Below are 20,766 nucleotides of genomic sequence, written 5' to 3'. Positions count from 1 at the left end.
GCCCAGGATTGGTTCCTGCCTTGTGCCCTGTGTTGGCTGGGATTGGCTCCAGCAGACCCCCGTGACCCTGTATTCGGATTCAGCGGGTTAGAAAATGGATGGATAATAATAATAATAATAATAATAGGGGGGCGTTCAAAAAGTTTCCACACTTTTTTTTTTAAACTCTATTCACTAAGAATTTCAAAAACAAATTACATCACTTTTCCACATAGTCACTTTCGTTTGCGATGCAATTTTCCCAGCGTCGTACCAACTTTTTAATGCCCAATTACTGCTCCATCCGCCTTCACCATTTCCAACGAAAATATAAAAGTGCGCAAACGTTTCTGAACGTCCCTCGTATTATTATTATTATTATTATTATTATTATTATTATTATTATGTTGTCCAAGAGAGTCGTTGTGTTTTTCGTGATCTACTTAGGGCGATCTATGTGTCTCTGTGGCAGAATCGCAGGAAAAAATCCAAATTAAGAAGGACTTTAAAAACAACAAATGGGTCGGTTCACTCCAGCTTTCAGGAAACACAGCCATGAACGAGGAAGAATGGCACTTTTCATTTGAAAACATACTTCAAACAAGAGAAATGCTGATTTCTGAAATTGACTCGGCACACTCAAACCTACAAAGTACATTACACCTTTTTATTGTGCGCTCTAGTATTTTGATGCAGTCCAGTGTTACGGAGGTGAGCTAACCGTTTGGCAGTTTATTTAATTGTTGCACAGCATTGCCATCTAGTGGGAAATAGTGGAGCAGTGCTCAAAATGCCTTTAAAAAAGTGGAAATACCACCAAAACTGGTATGCAAGCTACACGAAAAAAAACCCGTTGAAACAGAGTACAGCATCCGCTGAACCCCTCCAGAAATTATACCTGACACCAGATTAGTCAAGTGAATTTAATTTTATTTATGATTAATGATCATTTTAAGGGCAGTACAGTGGCACAGTGGTGGTGCTGCTGCTTCAGAGTAAGAAGACCTGGGTTCGTTTCCCGGGTCCTCCCTGCGTGAAGTTTGCATGTTCTCCCCGTGTCTGTGTGGGTTTCCTCCGGGTGCTCCGGTTTCCTCCCACAGTCCAAAGACATGCAGGTTGGGTGCATTGGCGATCCTAAATTGTCCCTAATGTGTGTGCTTGGTGTGTGTGTGTCCTGCGGTGGGCTGGCTCCCTGCCCAGGATTGGTTCCTGCCTTGCACCCTGTGTTGGCTGGGATTGGCTCCAGCAGACCCCTGTGACCCTGTAGTTAGGATATAGTAGGCTGGATAGAGACTGACTGATAATTTTTATATTGAATAACAATGAAAAAATTGAAGGTTAAAGGAAGTGTTTCTCAGTTCTGGTTTTGATTTCTTCCTCCGTACACTGTTTTATTATTTTTAAAAACTTCAGAATCCCAACTTTTATTTTTCTGTCATTTTGTAAGCAATAAAACAGATTGGAACTCCTTAGCAATACAAACCTGCAGCTCAACAGGAGATTAATCTTTAGGGAAAGGAAAATTTGGAAATAAAGCAGTACAAGGATGCAAATACACCTAGTTAGAAGATTTATATTTTTGAAGTTATTTTGAATATTGAAGTTGACTTTCAATTAATCATCTCTGTAATTAGACTTTTACATCTCCTTGTTCTTTTCAGATGCAGTAATGTCCACATACTTCTGCTCAGAGGAGACCTGCCTCATCCATTGCTGGGTATATAGAGACTTGAAACTTATCAGCATCCAGTGAAGATGTCAGTCTGCTGTCAAGATATATTTATACACCTTCACACAATCAATTATTTAAAAAAAAAGTTTATTTTTTCTGGTTAACATACCCCACACATGAAAAAAAAATGGAGTACCGTGACTGGTATTAAGAACACAGAAGCAACACACAAACACAGGAATTAAACTCTGATGTTTGAGGCAGAAAGCAGTAGATCTCTGGCAGTCGATGGCCATCACACACAATAAAATATAAGATTTAAAATATTCTAGCTGCGCCTAAAGTAACTGCAGGAAAAATAAGTAACTGGGTTTCAATTAGGGTCATGGATGTATATTGCCAGCATACGATAAAACACCTGGAACAGCAATGTGGTGTTATAATAATTTTTGCATTTATATAGCGCTTTTCTCACTATTCAAAGTGCTCAGCAATTGCAGGTTAAGGGCCTTGCTCAAGGGTCCAACAGAGCAGAGTCCCAATTGGCATTTCCAGGATTCAAACCGGCAACCATCTGATTACCTGTGCAGAGCCTTAGCCACAGAGCCACCACTCTGCCAAATCTCCCTATTTGATTGCAAGAAGGCAACAAAACTCTTAAAGGGAAAGATTTCTTACAGGTTCAAGCCCCTGATGTAGTTAGGATATGTTTTAGCACCATGTGAATTCTTCTTATTTATTATTAAAAATATATTTTGTCTTATAATTTGGCATCAGAGAAATATCCTTGGACTATGGAGATAAACTGATAGGTTGAATATTAGTCCCGTCTAGCAGTATCTCAGGTTAAAGGGACTTGTCCTGTGGGATGGCAGCATGGATGACTTTATGATGCTGCTCCAGGAGTCTTCCTGGTTTTATAAAAGTAACTTCATTGCCACGTTCTTAAATGCCAGGTCAAGCTCTTTATATTTTCACAGATGTCAATGTCAATGTTTGCTGTACACTAAATTAATAATGAAACACAAGAGAGTTGCCAGCATATTGTCAACAAATTCAGCAAAGCCACTGTGGTTGTAACACATTTTGATTTTACACACTTTTATAGAAAGTGGACAAGAAAACAGTAAAGAGAAGGAAATTCTTCATTTAAAATGCAATCTGGTCTCATTGTTTTTGGACTTACTTAGCATATATTGCTATATTTTAAAAATGTCTTTAATAAATTTCAATACAGATTGTCTTTCACCAACCTGTTAAGGGTTATCATGATTAACCCTGAAAAAGCATATTTTTCTAAAGTGAGTTTTCTGAGGAGTGAGTTCTTTTTCTGAATTTAGCAGAAGCAAAGCAGAATGCAATCCATAACTTTCTGTGGTCTCCTCTAGGTGAACTGATCTTCTTCTTCCTCGGTGAGCTCCTTTAGCCCAGCCTGCACATTGCTCTCAATCCTCTTGCGCTTCACGCCTGAAATTGGTGGCAGCACAGCCTGCAGCTCGTTTTCAATTTTCTTGACTCGTGCATTTAAAAGGCAATCAAAATCATTTTTATTCTTCAGCACAAGATTTAGTATCCCCTCCTGTGCAGACTCGCAGTCGCTTCTCAGTTTTGCACGTTCACATTCAAACTGAGGATTTTCAGGATCCAGTGCCATGAGCTTTCCAAGGCTGCTGACACGGTCCATAAGGTAAAGACTGGAAACTTCGGTGTAAGTTCCAGCAATCATATGGACCAGACTGGCAATGTTGGACGACTGGAAAGCATAGGTGTAGATCAAATCTTTAACGAAAGAGTCCGAGGAATAGCCTTCGATTTTTGGGACATCATTAGCTGTGTCAACAAACAGCTTCAAAGGCTTATTCAGGGAAGCTTTGATCAAGTTGGAGATCATCTGGAAAAACCGAACCATTTTCTCCCACTGCTCCTTCACTCGCCCCATAGCTTCAAGACCCTTGACCAGCATCTTCACTGCGGTATTAAAATCGATCTCATTTACGTGACAACTGTGCATGGTAACAAAAATGTCAGCCAGCTCCTGGTTGTTCTTCTTTAGGTTCTCCATATTCTTCTCCTGCATGTCCAGCACTTGTTTAAGGTGGGCTTGGCTTTGCTCAATTTTGAAGCGAGCATTGTCAGAAACGGTTTGAGCTACACTTTTCTTTTTTCCAGTAGTTTGCTGAGCAATATTTGGAGGAGTTACACAAAAGGAAAAAGAAGTGAAAGACTTGCTCTCAGTGTCAAACCTTTCTGCTTGGTCTTTTAGATTTCTAATCTTATTAATTATTTCACTGGTCTCTTCATCAGTAAAGCCTTTTGGGGGTTTGTACCGGGCCATTTCGTGGCAAATGGAGATGCCATCTTGACATATCTCAATTGCTTTCTCTTGGGGTTTGCACTTCTCTTTGCCTTTTAATGTTTTTTCTATTTCTTCAAATTGTGTTTTAACCCAATTGGATCTTAGAGATTCATTTCTCTCATCATATATTTCCTTCCATTTAATTTGATCATTTTCCACAAAAGCATTCAGTTGCTGTGCCCATTTAAGTAGCTGTATTGATATGACATAAATTTCATTAACAACCAAGGGATTTAAAGGCTCTTCGTTTTTACCGGAATTTTGAACAAATATTTTGACACCCCTGGCTATTGAACACGGTGCAGTGACAATTGAAACCATTCCAGAAACAAGATTACTCACTGACTCTGTTAAGCCTTCCACAAAATTCATCCCAATGATTTCCCAGCCTGAAGGCATTGAGTCCATGGATTTCTTAAACTGGTCTTGAGCCTCGTCAAGTTGTTTGGACAGTCGCTCTAGGTTCTTTTCTGATAGTTCTTTGGCTAATTTTGCAGACTCTTCCTTTATTTTAGCTTCTTCTAACTTCATTTTGATAGTTTTCAAATCTTCATCATAAACCTTCTTTGCATTCATGCAGGCTTCTAACATCTCCTGAATTAGCAGAATGACATCCATGAATTTCTTTTCTGTTGTCTCTGCCAGTCTAGTGCACTCAGTGGCGCTGTCATCTATGTTTTTCAACTGACCAGGTAGAAGTGCTTCCACTATGTCAGGATTACCTTGCATGAGGGTCTTCACAGCCATTTTCATGTAACTGGGCACATTGCCGGAGTGAAGTCGGATTTGGTCCATGTTCTTGTGAGCTTCATTAAAAGCCACCCATCCGTTATTTGTCACCTGCATAAGACAAGCTCGGAAGGAATCTGAATTGCGGATATATTTGAACCCACCTATGGGTGGATTCTTGTTAATGGAGAAGTCATCTTTTGATGAAATGAACACCAACTCTCCTAGAATTGCAATAGAGAGTGGACCTGGCATCAGGAACTCTTCCCAGTTAGCATAGGGTTTCATCAGAAGAGCGGTTTCTTGTCTCACACCTTCTGCTTTGGAGATGCTCAAGACAGCTTTTTGGACATCTTGTGAAGACATTGTTCAGGTTTCCTGTTAAAAACAAGTTATTTCTATTCATTAGTAAAAGAAAAGAAGTTTGGTAAGAAAATACATGTGCAACCAAGGAAACTGTGTCTCTTGCTTTCACTTATTGATCATGGTAGCAGAGGCTGGTGACATGTTATATGATAATGAGGCATGCAAGTAAAAATGTAATTGTAATCTTCACATATGACAACACACTTAAGATTAGCTGAATCATTGACATTAAGTTACTGCTTAGAACATTAGAACTAAACTCGCCAGTCCTATCCACTTATTTCTTCCAAAAAAACATGAAGTTGAGTTTTGAAAGTCCCTAACGTCTTACTGTCTACCACACTACTTGGTTGCTTATTCCAAATGTCCATCGTTCTTTGTGTAAAGAAAAACTTCCTAATGTTTGTATCAAATTTACCCTTAACAAGTTTCCAACTGTGTCCCCGTGCTCTTGATGAACTCATTTTAAAATAACAGTCTCGATCCACTGTATTAATTCCCTTCAAAGTTTTAAACACTTCAATCATGTCACCTCTTAATCTTCTTTTGTTTAAACTTTATAGACTGAGCTCTTTTAATCTTTCCTTATAACTCATCCCCTGTAGCTCTGGAATCAGCCTAGTCACTCTTCTCTGGACCTTTTCTAGTGCAGTTATGGTTTTTTTGTAGACCAAAACTGCACACAGGACTCCAGATGAAGCCTCGCCAGTGTGTTATAAAGCGTGAGCAGGACCTCCTGTGACTTGTACTCCACACATCAAGGCAATATAACCTGACATTCTGTTAGCCTTCTTAATGGCTTCTGAACCCTTTCCAGAAGTCGATAGCTTAGAGTCCACTATGAATCCTAAATCCTTCTCATAAGGTGTACTGCCCCAGCACTGACCCCTGTGTAACAGAACTCTTAACATTGGCAAATTCTGAAGAGGTTCCTCGCACCATCACCCTCTGCTTCCTGTGTCTGAGCTAAAAACGTCACCCTGAAATCCCACTTCTTTTAGTTTGATGCCCAACCTCTCATGTGGCACCTTATTAAATGCTTTCTGAAAGTCCAGATAAATAATATCATCTGCTCCACTTTTTATCCTTTTGTTGCCTCCTTATAGAATTCCAGCATGTTAGTAAAACACGACCTCCCTCTTCTGAACCCATGCTGACTGTTCCTAATAACTCCTGTCCTTGCCAGGTCTTGCTCAATCTTATCCTTAATAATTCCTTCCATTAATTTTCCAGTGATGCATGTTAAGCTTACTGGCTTTTAGTCACCATTTTCATATAATGGGATGATATTTTCCATTTTCCAGTCCTTAGGAATTTCTCCAGTGCGCAGTGACTACTTAAAAATATGTGTCAAGGGTTTATATCTGTACTCGCTAACCTCCTTAAGAACTCGAGGGTAAATATTATCTGGTCCTGGTGATTTGTTTGATTTCATCTTATTTAATCTGAGCCCCACTTCTCCCTCTACAATTTCCAAATCCCTCAGTACCTCCTTAGTAGTCCCTGTTACCTCTGGCAGGTTATCCACTTGCTCACTTGTAAACACCTCAGAAAAATGTAAGTTTAGGGCATCCACTATTTCAATGTCTGTATCTTTTAATTTCCTTTTACTATTCCTGATGCACTTCACCTCCTCCTTGACTGTTCTTTTACTACTAAAATACTGAAAGAATCTCTTAGGGTCTTCTTTCGCCTTATCTGCTTTATTCCTCTCCAGTTGTCTTTTAGCCTCCCTGATATCCTTCTTAATGGTTGCCCTCATGTTCTCATACGCTCTACAATTTACTTTGCAGTCATTAGTCTGATATGCCTTATAAAGCAGTTTTTTCCTTTGCAGCTTCTTTTTTAAATCTTTATTAATCCACCATGGAGTTTTTTTTAATTTCCTATTAATTCCAAATTTAGGTCTGTATCTGTCCTGCATTACATGTAAAACATTTCTGTCTGTGTCCGGGGCTGGCTTACCACATTAGACATTGTTGCATCTGCTCAAAATTAACCCTACCAAAGTTCAACTTAACAATTTTAGTCATTGCATCCGCACTCTTACAAAATACTGAGAATTGTATTACATTATGGTCACGTGACCCTGGTGGTTCAATCACCTCTACATCCTCAGTTCTATCCTGATTATTACAGAATACTAAATCCAGACAGGCTTCACCCCATGTTGGTGCTTTAACATGCTGTGTTAAAAAACAGTCCCTGATTACTTCTAATAACTCCTGCTCTTGTGCTCCTCCATCTGCAAGGTTATCCCAGTTAATATTTGGATAATTAAAGTGCCCCATGACTATAATATCCCCCTGTAAACTTGCCTTTTTGATATTACTAAGAAGATGTGTGTTGAAGTTACTGTCTGAATTGGGTGGTCTATAACACACTCCTAAAATAAGATCTCTTTCCCTAATGTTTTCCGGGCGAAGCCACACGTCCTCACTAAGATGGGGCTCATCATCCAACTGAAGATGACTAACATTCAAACCCTGTTTGGCATAAACAGCAACCCCACCTCCTTTTCTGTTCTGTCTATCATTCCTAATAATGTGTATCCCTCTGTGTTACACTCATCTCCATCTTTGTTGTTTAGCCAGGTTGCCGTTATTGCTATAATATCATAATTATGCTCTGCTACATACAACTCCAACTCACTTACCTTATTTTTGATACTTCTACCATTAAGACAAGCTATTTTTAATGTGTTACTCCTTCTACATTTAAATGTTTGCTTAGAATTTACATTACTATGCATTTTTATTTCTACACTGGTGTGTGTTCCTCCATGTATAGATCTAAACCTGGCCTGTCCTAAACTCTCTGCCCTCCATTCCCTAGTTTAAACAATCCTCTTCTAACCTACACATACACCTCCCCAAAACATTGGTGCCCCTCCTGTTCAAATGAAAGCTGTCACAGTGGAACAGGTCCCATCTGTTCCAAAAGGAGTCCCAATGCCCCATAAACCTATACCCTTCTACCCTGCATCAAGATTTGAGCCACGTGTTAAGCCTTCTAATCTCCTCAGTCTTACCTGGACTGGCACGTGGCACAGGCAGAACTTCGGAGAAGACTACCTTGTCAGTTCTGCTCCTCAGCTTGGCAACTAACTCTTTGAATTTGGACTGCAGAACGGACAGACTACCCTTATGAATGTCATTTGTTCCAACATGGACAATGACAGCTGGATCCACCCTTTCAGGGAGGTCCCCCACCTGTTCACCTGGAAGGCAACACACCGCGCGCGACTCTCTCTCTCTGGAGCACACCTACGCTTCAATCCCCCCAATGATTGAGTCTCCAACTATCACTACCTCTCTTTTTTTGGGAACTGGTTTTGAGGTGGCCCGTTGGGGCTCCTCATCCCTGCCTACCACCTCAGAATTATCAGAGACACCATCCAACTCCGCAAGGACATGATAACAGCTTGACACTTCTAATTCTGGGGTTGATGCTCCCGGACAGTGTGCACCCTTTACCTTACGTCTTGTGACCGTGACCCACCTATTTTTACCTGTCTGGTCTGGAATCTCCTCCCGTGCCACCTTGGGGGTGCACACTATCTCTCTAAAGGACACCTGGGCCTTTACAACGCAGGTCAACCAACTCCTCCTCCAGTTCAGCGACCATGAGCTTGAGGTGTTGGATCAGCTGACATCTCCTGCAGATGTAGCCCTCATAGACAACTGGCTCTTCCAAACCATCATCTAAAAACTTTAACATCCAACAGGACTTTCACTCCACTGGCCTCATTATTAAAATTTGATGTGGGATTAGTAAAACTGCCTTAACTTTTTTTTTCCTTAAAATTTAAAGTTTTACTTAAATGGTAACACTAAGATCTGCTACAGATATTTTACACCTTTTCCCCTTAAGCTCCTGTACGGTTCTCCCTCTCAGCTGTCTGCTATTTGTCTTTCTATGAGGTTAACTTTACTTTTCTCTGTCTCTTCTCCTAACTTTGTGCTCCTCTTACTTATAAGCTCTCCACTCGCACTGTTTATTAATGAACCCTTACGCTGTCGCTCGCTTAACTGTTCTACCTCTGGACTGCTAAGGACTGTTCAATCTAAAATAAACAAATAAATAAAGCTTTACTACCTTATCTGCTCCTACAGACCCTTGTGCCTGATCGGCAGGTCCAAGGACAGGAGGGTGCAGCCAGTACATCGCTCTGGGGCCTATGAAGCTCGATGTGTCTCATAATTTTTATTATAATTTCATTCATCCATCCATCCATCCTATTCCACTTATCCGAGATCGGGTCGTGGGGGCAGCAGCTTAAGCAGAGATGCCCAGACTTACATCTCCCCAGCCACTTCTACTAGCTCTTCCGGGAGAATCCCGAGGCGTTCCCAGGCCAGCCGGGAGACATAATCCCTCCAGCGTGTCCTGGGTCTTCCTCGAGGCCTCCTCCCGGTTGGACGTGCCCGGAACACCTCACCAGGGAGGTGTCCAGGAGGCATCCTGATCAGATGCCCGAGCCACCTCATCTGACTCCTCTCGATACTCTACTCTGAGCCCCACCCGGATGACCGAGCTTTAAGGGAAAGCCCAGACACCCTGCGGAGGAAACTTATTTCAGCCACTTGTATTCGTGATCTCGTTCTTTCGGTCACTACCCATAGCTCATGACCATAGGTGAGGGTAGGATCATAGATCGACTGGTAAATTGAGAGCTTTGCCTTATGGCTCAGCTCCTTTTTCATCACGACTGACCGATGCAGAGCCTGCATCACTGCAGATGCCGCACCGATCCGCCTGTCGGTCTCACGCTCCATTCTTCCCTCACTTGTGAGCAAGACCCCAAGATACTTGAACTCCTCCACTTGGAGCAGGATCTCGCTCCCAACCCTGAGAGGGCAGTCCACCCTTTTCCGGCTCAGGACCATGGTCTTGGATTTGGAGGTGCTGATTTCCATCCCAGCCGCTTCACACTCAGCTGCGAACCAATCCAGAGAGAGCTGAAGATCACGGCCTGATGAAGCAAACAGGACAACATCATCTGCAAAAAGCAGTAACCCAATCCTGAGTCCACCAAACCGGACTCCTTCAACACCCTGGCTGCGCCTAGAAATTCTGTCCATAAAAGTTATGAACAGAATCGGTGACAAAGGGCAGCCCTGGCGGAGTCCAACTCTCACTGGAAACGAGTTTGACTTACTGCCGGCAATGCGAACCAAGCTCTGACACCGGTTGTACAGGGACCGAACAGCCCTTATCAATAATTTGAGCATTTATTTATTTAATTCATTTGATCTTTATTGTATTTTTTTTAATTTTGCAAGTCTGTTTAGTTTCAAAATTAAAAAGGCATGTGGGTCACAGGGTACTTAGCAGCGGTTAACAGTTTACGACGTAAGAGACATTCATGAAGGCCACCCTGGGAGAGAAATCACGTAGTCTGAAAGGGTATTCCCCGCTTGGTGGAAAGTGACGAGGAGGGTGGGGGTTCCGGGTACAGTGACAAAAAAGTTATCAGCCGGCAAACAATAATGTCATGTAATCGGCACGTAATCGGGAAAGCGGACTAAGTGAACCGTTGTGAATAGTCGAGAAACTAAACAAGTGCCGAAGGAGCATAATACAAAGAAACATCATGAAACACGAAACTTGTTATCTCGAGAAGGAGACATCCTTACAAACTAATTATGTAATTCAGAGTTTCGCCAGAAAAAAGGCCGGGAAATCACCTTTGTTCAGCAGACAATAAATGCTATTATAAACGTCTTTTACTATTATTAATATATTACTTTATTATTACATTTATACCTATACATACTTATCTAAATGTATCAGTGTAACCTATGATTGTTAGAAATTAATAGTAATATACACACATACTGTACATACTGGATTTTCTCTTGGCGGCCCTGCTGAGCGGAGTCTTAACGCTGGCCACTTACCTGCGCACCGCTGAGCCTTGCCCTTTACTGCTTTGAAGTCAGCTACAGCCTTTTTTTTCTTTTCCTTTAAACTAAAGGATCGCTCTTAATGTTAGTGCTTTTTACCCTGCCTCCACGATGCTCGTTCAAATACAGATAACAAGAACAAAGTACACGTAGAAGTACAAGTGACTTTCCCAAGTGCACCTCCAAGCAGCCAGCTACTTTTGCTCTTGTGCAGGCAAAAAAAAAACTCTTCTAAAGGGAAAAAAGCTTTAACAATTCCCACACTGTTCCTTTGTGGCCACCAAAACCTGAGTTTTTAAGAGCAAAATGAATTTTTTTATTTAAATCTCACACCACAGGACAGTCCAAAAGCTCTCAATGGCCTCTAGTATTTGCAAAGCACATGTCAGAACAAAGCAGCTTCAATAATGTTGTTTTCTACAGATGGCACATACTCCTTGACAAATGTTTGCCTACTAGTATAAAGGTTTTGATGAAAAACACACTTTTATCAAACTAATAGCCATCAACAAAAGGATATTCAAGATGATTGAGAAAAAAACAGTTTTACTGAGCATGGGTTCAGAAGAGAGTGGAAGAAATGAAAGAATACGATCAAACTGGAGCATATGAGATTATTTATCTGGACTTCCAGGAAGCATTTGTTAAGGTGCCCCATAAGAGATTGGTGGCATCAAACTAAAAGAAGTGGGATATTAGGGTGTTGTGTATAGATAGGTAAAAAAATTGTCTCAGATTGAGGAAGCAGAGGGTTATTGTGTGAGGAATCTTATCAGAATTGGCTGATGCTAAGGTTGGTGTCCCTCAGGGGTCAGTGTTAGAAGTGCTGCTTTTTTTAATATACTGTATATGTAAATGATTTGGATAGGAATATAAATAACAAGCTGGTTAAGTTTACATGGATTCTATTCAGGACGACCCTAGCAAGGATCCATAATAACTTGCTCACATACCTGCAACTGGAATAGTCTGGTTTTACAGCTAAGAAGTCTACCATCGACCGCATCCTGGCACTGAGGGTTCTCTTGGAGCACAAACACAAATATCGGAAGAGTTTCTTTGCAGCCTTTGTCGATTTTCATAAAGTATTCAACTCAGTTGATCGAGCTGCCCTGTGGGACATCCTGAGGGTTTGCGGGATCCCCTCAAGGTCTCTGGATATCATGGCTGGCCTGTACACTGGTACTGTGAGTGCTGTGTAGAGTGGAGGCAGAACCTCTGTGTTTTTCCCAGTTGATTCTGGGGTTCGCCAGGGCTGTGTTCTTCCTCCTGCTCTGTTCAATGCTTGTATGGACTGGGTGTTGAGCAAGGTCATGGGGTCCAGCGGCTGTGGGGCATCTGTAGGCGAAGAAAGATTCACGGATCTTGACTTTGCTGACGATGCCGTGATCTTTGCGGAGTCAATGGAGGCTCTGATTGGGGCGCTCGAGAGACTGAGCGAGGAGTCTGTGTGTCTGGGCTTGCGAGTGTTCTGATAAAAACCAAGATCCAGGCCTTTAATGACCTCTTGGGCACGACCATCAGCAGTGTGTCTGTCTGCGGAGACAGTGTTGACCTTGTTGAGAGGTTTGCTTACCTTGGCAGTGATGTTCATGTCTCTGGTGACTCTTCCTGTGAAGTCAGTAGACAGATTGAGAGAGTATGGGGGGTCATGAGGTCGCTGGAAAGGGGTGTGTGGCGCTCCCGATATCTATGCAAAAGGACAAAGGTCCAAGTCTTTAGAGTCCTGGTGCTTCCTGTCTAGCTATATGGTTGTGAGACATGGACGCTATCCAGTGACCTGAGACGAAGACTGGACTCCTTTGGTACTGCAGCGTTTGACCTGAGTTTTCATAACAGTTTTAATCGCGCCCCCCTAACATTTTTTTGAAACGTATATGCATATTTTATTATACCTACTTAACTTTTATTGACATTTATCTAACTCTATATTTATTGTTCTAGTATCAGAATGTAGTTTTGGTTTCAACAGATGATTTTTTCATATTTTTGATTCTTGTTTTCTTTTTTTCACATCTTCATGCCCCACTTTTTGTTACTTCGCACTCCCCTGGGGTGCCCGCCCCACAGTTTGAGAACCAATGTGGTACTTTGACTCTCCGGAAAATCCTTTGGTACTGTTGGTTTGACTTTGCATCGAATGAGCAGTTGCTCATGGAGTCCCGAATGAGGCACATTTACCTGCGTTGTGAAGGAGCATCAGTTACAACACTACGGCCATGTGGCACGTTTCCCCGGGGGTGATCTGGCTCATAAGATCCTCATTGTTGGGGACCCAAGTGGCTGGACCAGGCCAAGGGGTCACCCACATAACACCTGGCTGCGGCAGATAGTGGGTCATTTCCGGATGGTGGGACTGGACTGCATGTCTGCCTGGGGATCCCGAGCTGTTTTGTCGTGTAGTGGGTGCGGCAACACACTGTACCAGTGCCTGCTCCCCAGCTTGACTTGACTTGACTTAAGTTTACCAAGCTGGGTAAACTGGCAGATAATTAAGAATCCATTGAATTGTCAAAGAGGGACCTGGACAGCATACAGGCTTGGGCAGATTTGTGGACAATGAAATTTAATGTCAGTAAATATAAAGTATTACACGTAGGAAGTAAAATGTGAAATTTGAATGCATAATGAAAGGTCTGATAATCAAAGGATTTAGGAGTCTTAGTGGACTCGACACTATCAACCTCCAGACAGTGCTCAGAAACTATTAAAGAGGCTAACAGAATGTCAGGTTATATAGCACCCTGATGTGTGGAGTACAAGTCACAGGAGGTTTTGATGAAGCTTTATAACACACATTCCATTGACTTCTCTTCAGCCTGTATATGTATACTCAGCAAAAAAAGAAACGTTCCTTTTTCAGGACTGTGTATTTCAACAATAATGTTTTAAAAATTCAAATAACTTTACAGATCTTCATTGTAAAGGGTTTAAACAATGTTTTCCATGCATGTTCAATTAACCATAATCAATTAATTAACATGCACCTGTGGAATGGTCGTTAAGACCTTAACAGCTTACAGAAAGTAGGCATTTAAGGTCACAGTTCTGAAAACGCAGGACACTAAAGAGACTTGTCTACCAACTGTGAAAAACACCCAAAGAAAGATGCCCGGGGTCCCTGCTCATCGGCGTGAACGTGCATTAGGCATGCTGCAGTGAGGCATGAGGACTGCTGATGTGGCTAGGGCAATAAATTGCCATGTCCGCACTGTGAGACGCCTAAGACAGCGCTACAGGGAGACAGGAAGGACAGCTGATCATCCTCGCAGTGGAAGACCATGTGTAACAACACCTGCACAGGATCAGTACATCCGAATATCACACCTGCGTGACAGGTACAGGATGGCCACACCAGCAACACACAATCCCTCCATCAGTGCTCAGACTGTCCGCAATAGGCTGAGAGAGGCTGTACTGAGGGCTTGTAGGCCTGTTGTAAGGCAGGTCCTTACCAGACATCACCAGCAACAACGCCGCCTATGGGCACAAACCCACCTTCGCTGGACCAGACAGGAGTGGCAAAAAGTGCTCTTCACTGATGAGTCACGGTTTTGTCTCACCAGGGGTGATGGACGGATTTGTGTTTATCGTCAAAGGAATGAGCGTTACACCGAGGCCTGTACCCTGGAGCGGGATCGATTTGGATCGATGCCTAGGGCCATTCCCCCCAGAAATGTCCAGGAACTTGCAGGTGCCTTGGTGGAAGACTGGGGTAACATCTCACAGCAAGAACTGACAAATCTGGTCCAGTCCATGAGGAGGAGATGCACTGCAGTACTTCAAGCAGTTGGTGGCCACACCAGATACTGACTGGTACTTTTGATTTTGAGCCTCCCTTCATTCAGGCACACATTGTGAAACATTTTTAGTTTATGTCTTATGGTGTTGACTCTTTTAGTGTTCATACAAATATTTACACATTAAGTTTACTGAAAGTAAAAACAGTTGAAAGTCAGAGGACGTATATATATAAATTATTATATATTGTATTTTGGGGGTGGAAGCTATATTTTAGTAAAGATAAATACATATATCTCTATTTGTACCAAATTTTTCTCATTTGATTAGGAATTATGTCCACCAGGGGTACAAAAGAGATGGGTAGAAGGCTCCTGTATGTCCTGCGTTCAAGAAAGAACACAATCCCAGGGAGCAAGTGCACCCTGCTGGATACAACTGGAGCTGCAAGCAGGATGCAGCTTCATACTGAGACACTTGCTTTAATGTTAGTGCAGACAGGACCAGCCACTAAGAGGGTGAGTACATGGACACCAGTGGCTGTGCAACTTGACATCCTGGTTACAGCTGTAAAGGGAGCTTCTCTGGCCTTGATATTGTAAGTACCATTTGGGATGGACAAGCATCTCAACCAGGAGAGGGGAAGGTTCCTTGCACGGAAGGGAAGTCTCCAGGAGGATGGATAGGCGTCCCAAAAGGATGCACATACAATACCTTTCCAGGCCAGGATATAAAGGAAGAACTTTCTCTAAGGGCTGTTTATTCCCCCAGGAACCTAAATGGCAGCAGTCCTGGATGTTGATGCCTGTTAGGACACCAGCAGGGAATGCCGGGAATTAAAGCCTGGTAGAACAGCTCTGCTGGGGTCCAGAGGTGCTGCGAGATGGTACGGCAGGGAGTTATACTCTGTAGTATAGCGGGTCCACAGCTCAAAATTGAAAAGGCCAGTTTTAATAGATAATCGCCTGTGGTAGTGGGGCTGGAGCGGTTCCTGGGTGTTTTGTGATGCAGGCGGTCTTCGCTTAAGTGCACAGATAAGGAGTTGTCCACATCCGTAATTGCTGCCGGGAGCTGCCAATCGCCACACCTGATCCACGTCCCCGTAATGTATAATTGTAGCGCGAGGTGGATGGAAACGGGGAAGGAAAGAGAGAAAAAAAAGAATGGAAGCTAGAAGTGAGAAGAAGGCGGCAGGGAGGAGAAAGCGAGAGCAGGCTCATTGAAGTTTGAATGCAGCTGATAGGAGAGCCCCGGGGGTGTGTTTGGCCAACTCGGGGACTGATTGAAGCGGTCGCTCCTGCTGAGCAGTTTGGAGGGGCTGGAGTGACCGGTAGAGGAGTTGACTGGCCGTTGAAGGAGGCGGCAGTCAAGGAGGCTTTGGGCGTGTTGAGCCCTCCGCTGGGGAGGGAACCGGTCTCGGTCCAGCTGGAGCCTGACATAGGCGGGTTTTGGAAGGCTACCGAACCAGAATTAAAGGGAGCTACATTTGCTGGTAGGGCAACTCCCTTGCTGCAGGGCCCATATGGGGGAAGCAGGGGAGCTGCCAGTAAAAAGATGTAAGCACCGGAGTTTTAAGAAAAGACTACCTCCAGCCATTGCTTTTAACCTTGTTTTTAATTGATGCATTTATCGGATTTTAACCTCCATGGATTCACGTCTGTTTTAATGGATTATTTGTTTAAAGATTTGTGATGCACTGCACTTACTTATTTGAAAACTTTGTTTTTGGTTTTGTTTTTAATAAAAGCACTCTGTGCTTTTTGCACCATCCTCTTGCTATGTGGTTGATGTCTTTACTGTCTAGCTCATCGGTGACATTACCGATGGTGTCGGGTTCGAGTGTTCCCAAACCGGAGAAGGGAGCCTGGAGCTGAACCCGCACTGTCACATACTCCCTACTATTTGGGACTTCCTTATAATCCGGAAGTGCTTCCATTCTGTGAAGCCCTGGCACCGGAAGTACTCCTGGGTCCTCAATAAAAGGGGCTACACTGCCTTATCCAGGTGTGTCAGAGCTGGAAGGAATGAAGGCAACACTCGACTGGAGGAGATCAGTGAGACAGAAAGAGCGAGAGGAGGGGAAAGAAGAGAAGGCAACTTGTTAATTTGGTGGTATGAGATATTTGTAATAAAACCCTCAATTTAATTGAACACATGACTGTGTTAGTGTGTTCATGTTTGGGGCTTATTGGTGTTCCCTAGCCTTCACCGTTTCTATAGGGTGGTCCAGATCTAATTATGCAATTTTCATTATGCTATAACTTATTAAGTTTATTACATAGAAAATCACCCAAAAAATCACGGACCATCGAGAAGTGTGCAAACTGACGACATGAAGAATCGTCTTCGCGCCGAACTGGAATCGTCCCCACATAAATCAAAGTCATCCAGATGATCTGCACCTGCATAATTAGATCTGGACCACCCTGTATGTATAAATGCCTATACTTTGCATTTTGGGGGTAGAAGCTACATTCTAAAGCAAGTTAAATAAATATATCTCTTTTTGTATCATATTGCTCTTGTCTGATTATTTCCACTATGATTACAATAGAGATGGGTAGAAGGCTCCTGTACTGTATGTCCTGCATTCAAGAAAGAACACAATACCAAGGAGCCAGCGCCCCCTGCTGGATAAATGCTTTGAGACGCAATTTGAGGAATCTTTTGTAATAAGTGAATGGTTATGGCTGCGGTGGGTTGGCACCCTGCCCAGGATTGGTTCCTGCCTTGTGCCCTGTGTTGGCTGGGATTGGCTCCAGCAGACCCCGTGACCCTGTATTCGATTCAGTGGGTTAGAAAATGGATGGATGGATGGATGAATGGTTATGGGGGCACAGTAGCACTGCTTCCTCGCGGTTAGGAGATCCGAGTTAGCTTCCCGGGTCCTCCCTGCGTGGAGTTTGCATGTTCTCCCCGTGTCTGAGTGGGTTTCCTCCCACACTCCAAAGACATGCAGGTTAGGCGCATTGGCGATTCTAAATTGTTCCTAATGTGTGCTTGATGTGTGTGTGTGTGTGTGCCCTGTGGTGGGTTGGCGCCCTGCCCGGGGTTTGTTTCCTGCCTTGCACCCTGTGTTGGCTGGGATTGGCTCCAGCAGACCCCCGTGACCCTGTAGTTAGAATATAGCAGGTTGGGTAATGAATGCATGGACGAATGGTTATGAAAGAACAAGGTTTTAAAAATATGCTTAAAGATACGTCTTTGTTTTCTTCCTTTGTATAGGCCTGTTGTTTCAATGAACCATGCACACATCTGACAATTTTACTTCAAGATAAAATTATCTGAAAGCTAAGTTAAGACAAACACAGACAGCTTTAGCTAGAAAAATAACGAGAAGCTGAGTGGAAATAAAGTGTGAAGAAAAGTGTGAGGTACGACAACCCAAAATATGATAATTTCAGTTGGAGATTAAGTAAATGCTGAAATGAGGACAACTTAAATTAGTCTTTCTGTCACCTTCAATGTAATCTTCCTGCTAATAATATGCAAGTGAAAATAAAAATATGTTTTGTAAGAGAAATTAACAACATTTTTTAAATATACAGGAAAAAAAGAACGATGGCGCAGTGGTAGCACTGGCGCCTCACAGTCAGGAGACATGGGTTCGCTTCCCAGGTCCTCCCTGTGTGGAGTTTGCATGTTCTCCCGTGTCTCGTGGGTTTCCTCCCACAGTCCAAAGACATGCAGGTTAGGTGCACTGGCACTAAATTGTCCCTGGTGTGTGTGTGTGTGCCCTGCCTGGGATTTGTCCCTGCCTTGTGCCCTGTGTTGGCTGGGATTGGCTCCAGCAGACCCTCGTGACCCTGTGTTAGGATATAGCAGGTTGGACGATGACTGACTGATGACAGACAGAAAAAAATAGCTGCTTGCTACTTATATATTTACAGATATTGTGACCGCTGCCGGCTGTGTACTGACACTCAATTAAACATTAAATCAATGGCAGACAATCAGAACTGCTCTTCAAAACTTCCCTCTTAGACAGTATTTCAGTCAAAGACAAACACATTCATGACTTGCTGTCTTCAGGATCAGCTGCATGCTTAACGTGTAACGTGCTTGTCGCATGAGGTTTAGAACATTTCAAGCTGAGCTCTCACTTACCCTTTGCTCTCCTGTCCTCTCTCCTCTAGACTGCGTCTGCCCCAGATGGTGCCTCCCAGCTGCTGAACCTGCTCGATGAAGAAGGCCTCGTGTTCTTTTAATCTGACGAACGGAGCTAAAGCAGGATGATTGCTCGTGTCACTGCTTATATGTTGTTTGCTTCTGTGCTGAAGAAAAACTGTTTTAAATAAAGCATTGAGACTGTTCTTATCTTTACTAGGAAACGTAAACTTGACTTCCTGCTTCAAATGCAACTCTTTCTTAAAAAACAAGCCATAAAAAACACAAGAGAATGTGTATGCTCCACTTACCACGGCATCTGTCCTAATGTTGATTGTGAATTCAGTCGTTAAATAGGAAATGTGCCCCAGTTAAAATGTGATTTACAAGAAGGAAGGACTTTCACTTTCAACTTCCCATCAATGCTCATGTTTTTTTTTTCATGGCTGCAGTTTTAATCTCAGGAAGTGTCTTCTAGTACACTTTCAGTTTCTGCTCTATTGTTTATGATATTTAAAAAGAAAATATACATGTATTATTAAAAGTTGTTTTCTCAGATATCAACAGTGTGATCCAAGTAACTAAGAATTATGCATTTGTATTTTTAGGAATGCATTTAGCGCAAAAGAACGTACTAGAATTCAATATAAACTAAGTGACAATTAAAAACAAGCAAACAGACTCCCAGGCAAACAACACATAAATGATGGAAGGCTACAACTGCTGCACCATCAGATCCACTAATGAAACAATAATGGAAAGGCAGAATGGAAATCAGGATGAACATAAACAAAAAGTAAAAAAAAAAATAGTAATAATTATATATACTAGGGGGCACGCTTCACGCCCGCCACTTCGCATCTCTGCCTCACGCATTGTGGGGTATGTATGGCTGAATGCACGCTAAGGAGATGCGGATGAATCATCTGCTGGCTTGCAGTTGCTGCTACCGAGCTGCGCCATCTGCATGTCACGCTATGTGACGATCATTTAAAAGCCTGTACAGCAGCTGTATTTTTGTCTCACTTCCACATCTCGTGGGAAGTTAAAATGTCTCAGAGAAATTGTTTGTAAGTAGGGCGTGACGTGCAAGTCTCAAGGGAAATTTCATTGCAGCAACTCCAAATCGTACTCAGTAGTTTGTATGGCCCCCACTTTCTTGTATGCATGCCTGATAACGTCCTAATGAGACGACGGATGGTGTCCTGGGGGATCTCTTCCCAGATCTGGACCAGGAAGTCACTGAGCTCCTGGACAGTCTGAGGTGCAACCTGGTGGCGTCAGATGGACTGAAACATAATGTCCCACCCAGAGGTGTTCTATTGGATTGAGGTCAGGTGAATGAGCGTGGGGGCCAGTCAATGGTGTCAATTCCTTCATCCTCCAGGAACTGCCTGCATACTCTCACCACATGAGGTCGGGCATTGTCGTGCACCAGGAGGAATTCAGGACCCACTGCACCAGCATAAGGTCTGACAAAGGGTCCAAGGATTTCATCCCGATACCTAATGGCACTCAAGGTGCCGTTGTCTGGCCTGTAGAGGTCTGTGCATCCCTCCATGGATATGCCTCCCCAGATATACCATCACTAACCCACCACAAAACCGGTCATGCTGAACGATGTTACAGGCAGCATAACGTTCTCCACGGCTTCTCCAGACCCTTTCACGTCTGTTACATGTTCTCAGGGTGAACCTGCTCTCATCTGTGAAAAACACAGGGCACCACTGGTGGACCTACCAGTTCTGGTATTCTATGGCAAATGCCAATCGAGCTCCACGGTGCAGGGCAGGCATTGAGCACAGGGCCTACTACAGGACATCAGGCCCTCAGGCCACCCTCATGAAGTCTGTTTCTGACTGTTTGGTCAGAGACATTCACACCAGTGGCCTGCCTGCTAGAGGTCA

At 43.1% G+C, this 20,766-nt stretch overlaps 1 protein-coding gene across 2 annotated transcripts; it reads right to left on the bottom strand.

Moving 5' to 3' along the window:
- Positions 1-1,645: 1,645 nt before the first annotated feature.
- LOC120529791 lies at positions 1,646-19,269 on the bottom strand. 2 transcript variants are annotated; one of them, XM_039753927.1, is made up of 3 exons: positions 19,171-19,269; positions 18,859-19,037; positions 1,646-5,113 (listed from the first exon to the last, which is right to left on the bottom strand). In XM_039753927.1, exon 3 carries the CDS (start codon positions 5,100-5,102, stop codon positions 3,036-3,038), a length of 2,067 nt encoding a protein of 688 aa, XP_039609861.1. In that variant the 5' UTR covers positions 5,103-5,113; positions 18,859-19,037; positions 19,171-19,269; the 3' UTR covers positions 1,646-3,035. The 2 variants fall into 2 exon arrangements, with proteins under 2 accessions (XP_039609861.1, XP_039609862.1); XM_039753928.1 differs by having other exon boundaries at positions 1,646-5,114; positions 18,860-19,026; positions 19,171-19,268.
- Positions 19,270-20,766: the final 1,497 nt, after the last annotated feature.

Source organism: Polypterus senegalus, chromosome 5 (assembly GCF_016835505.1).
Source record: "Polypterus senegalus isolate Bchr_013 chromosome 5, ASM1683550v1, whole genome shotgun sequence".
NCBI lineage: Eukaryota > Metazoa > Chordata > Cladistia > Polypteriformes > Polypteridae > Polypterus > Polypterus senegalus.
Note: the sequence above shows the minus strand (reverse complement) of the source record. Positions and strands in the feature narration are given on the sequence as shown.

Bases quoted from the DNA above. Each gene is read 5' to 3' on its own strand.
- LOC120529791 (XM_039753927.1), bottom strand. From the start codon at position 5,102: ATGTCTTCACAAGATGTCCAAAAAGCTGTCTTGAGCATCTCCAAAGCA.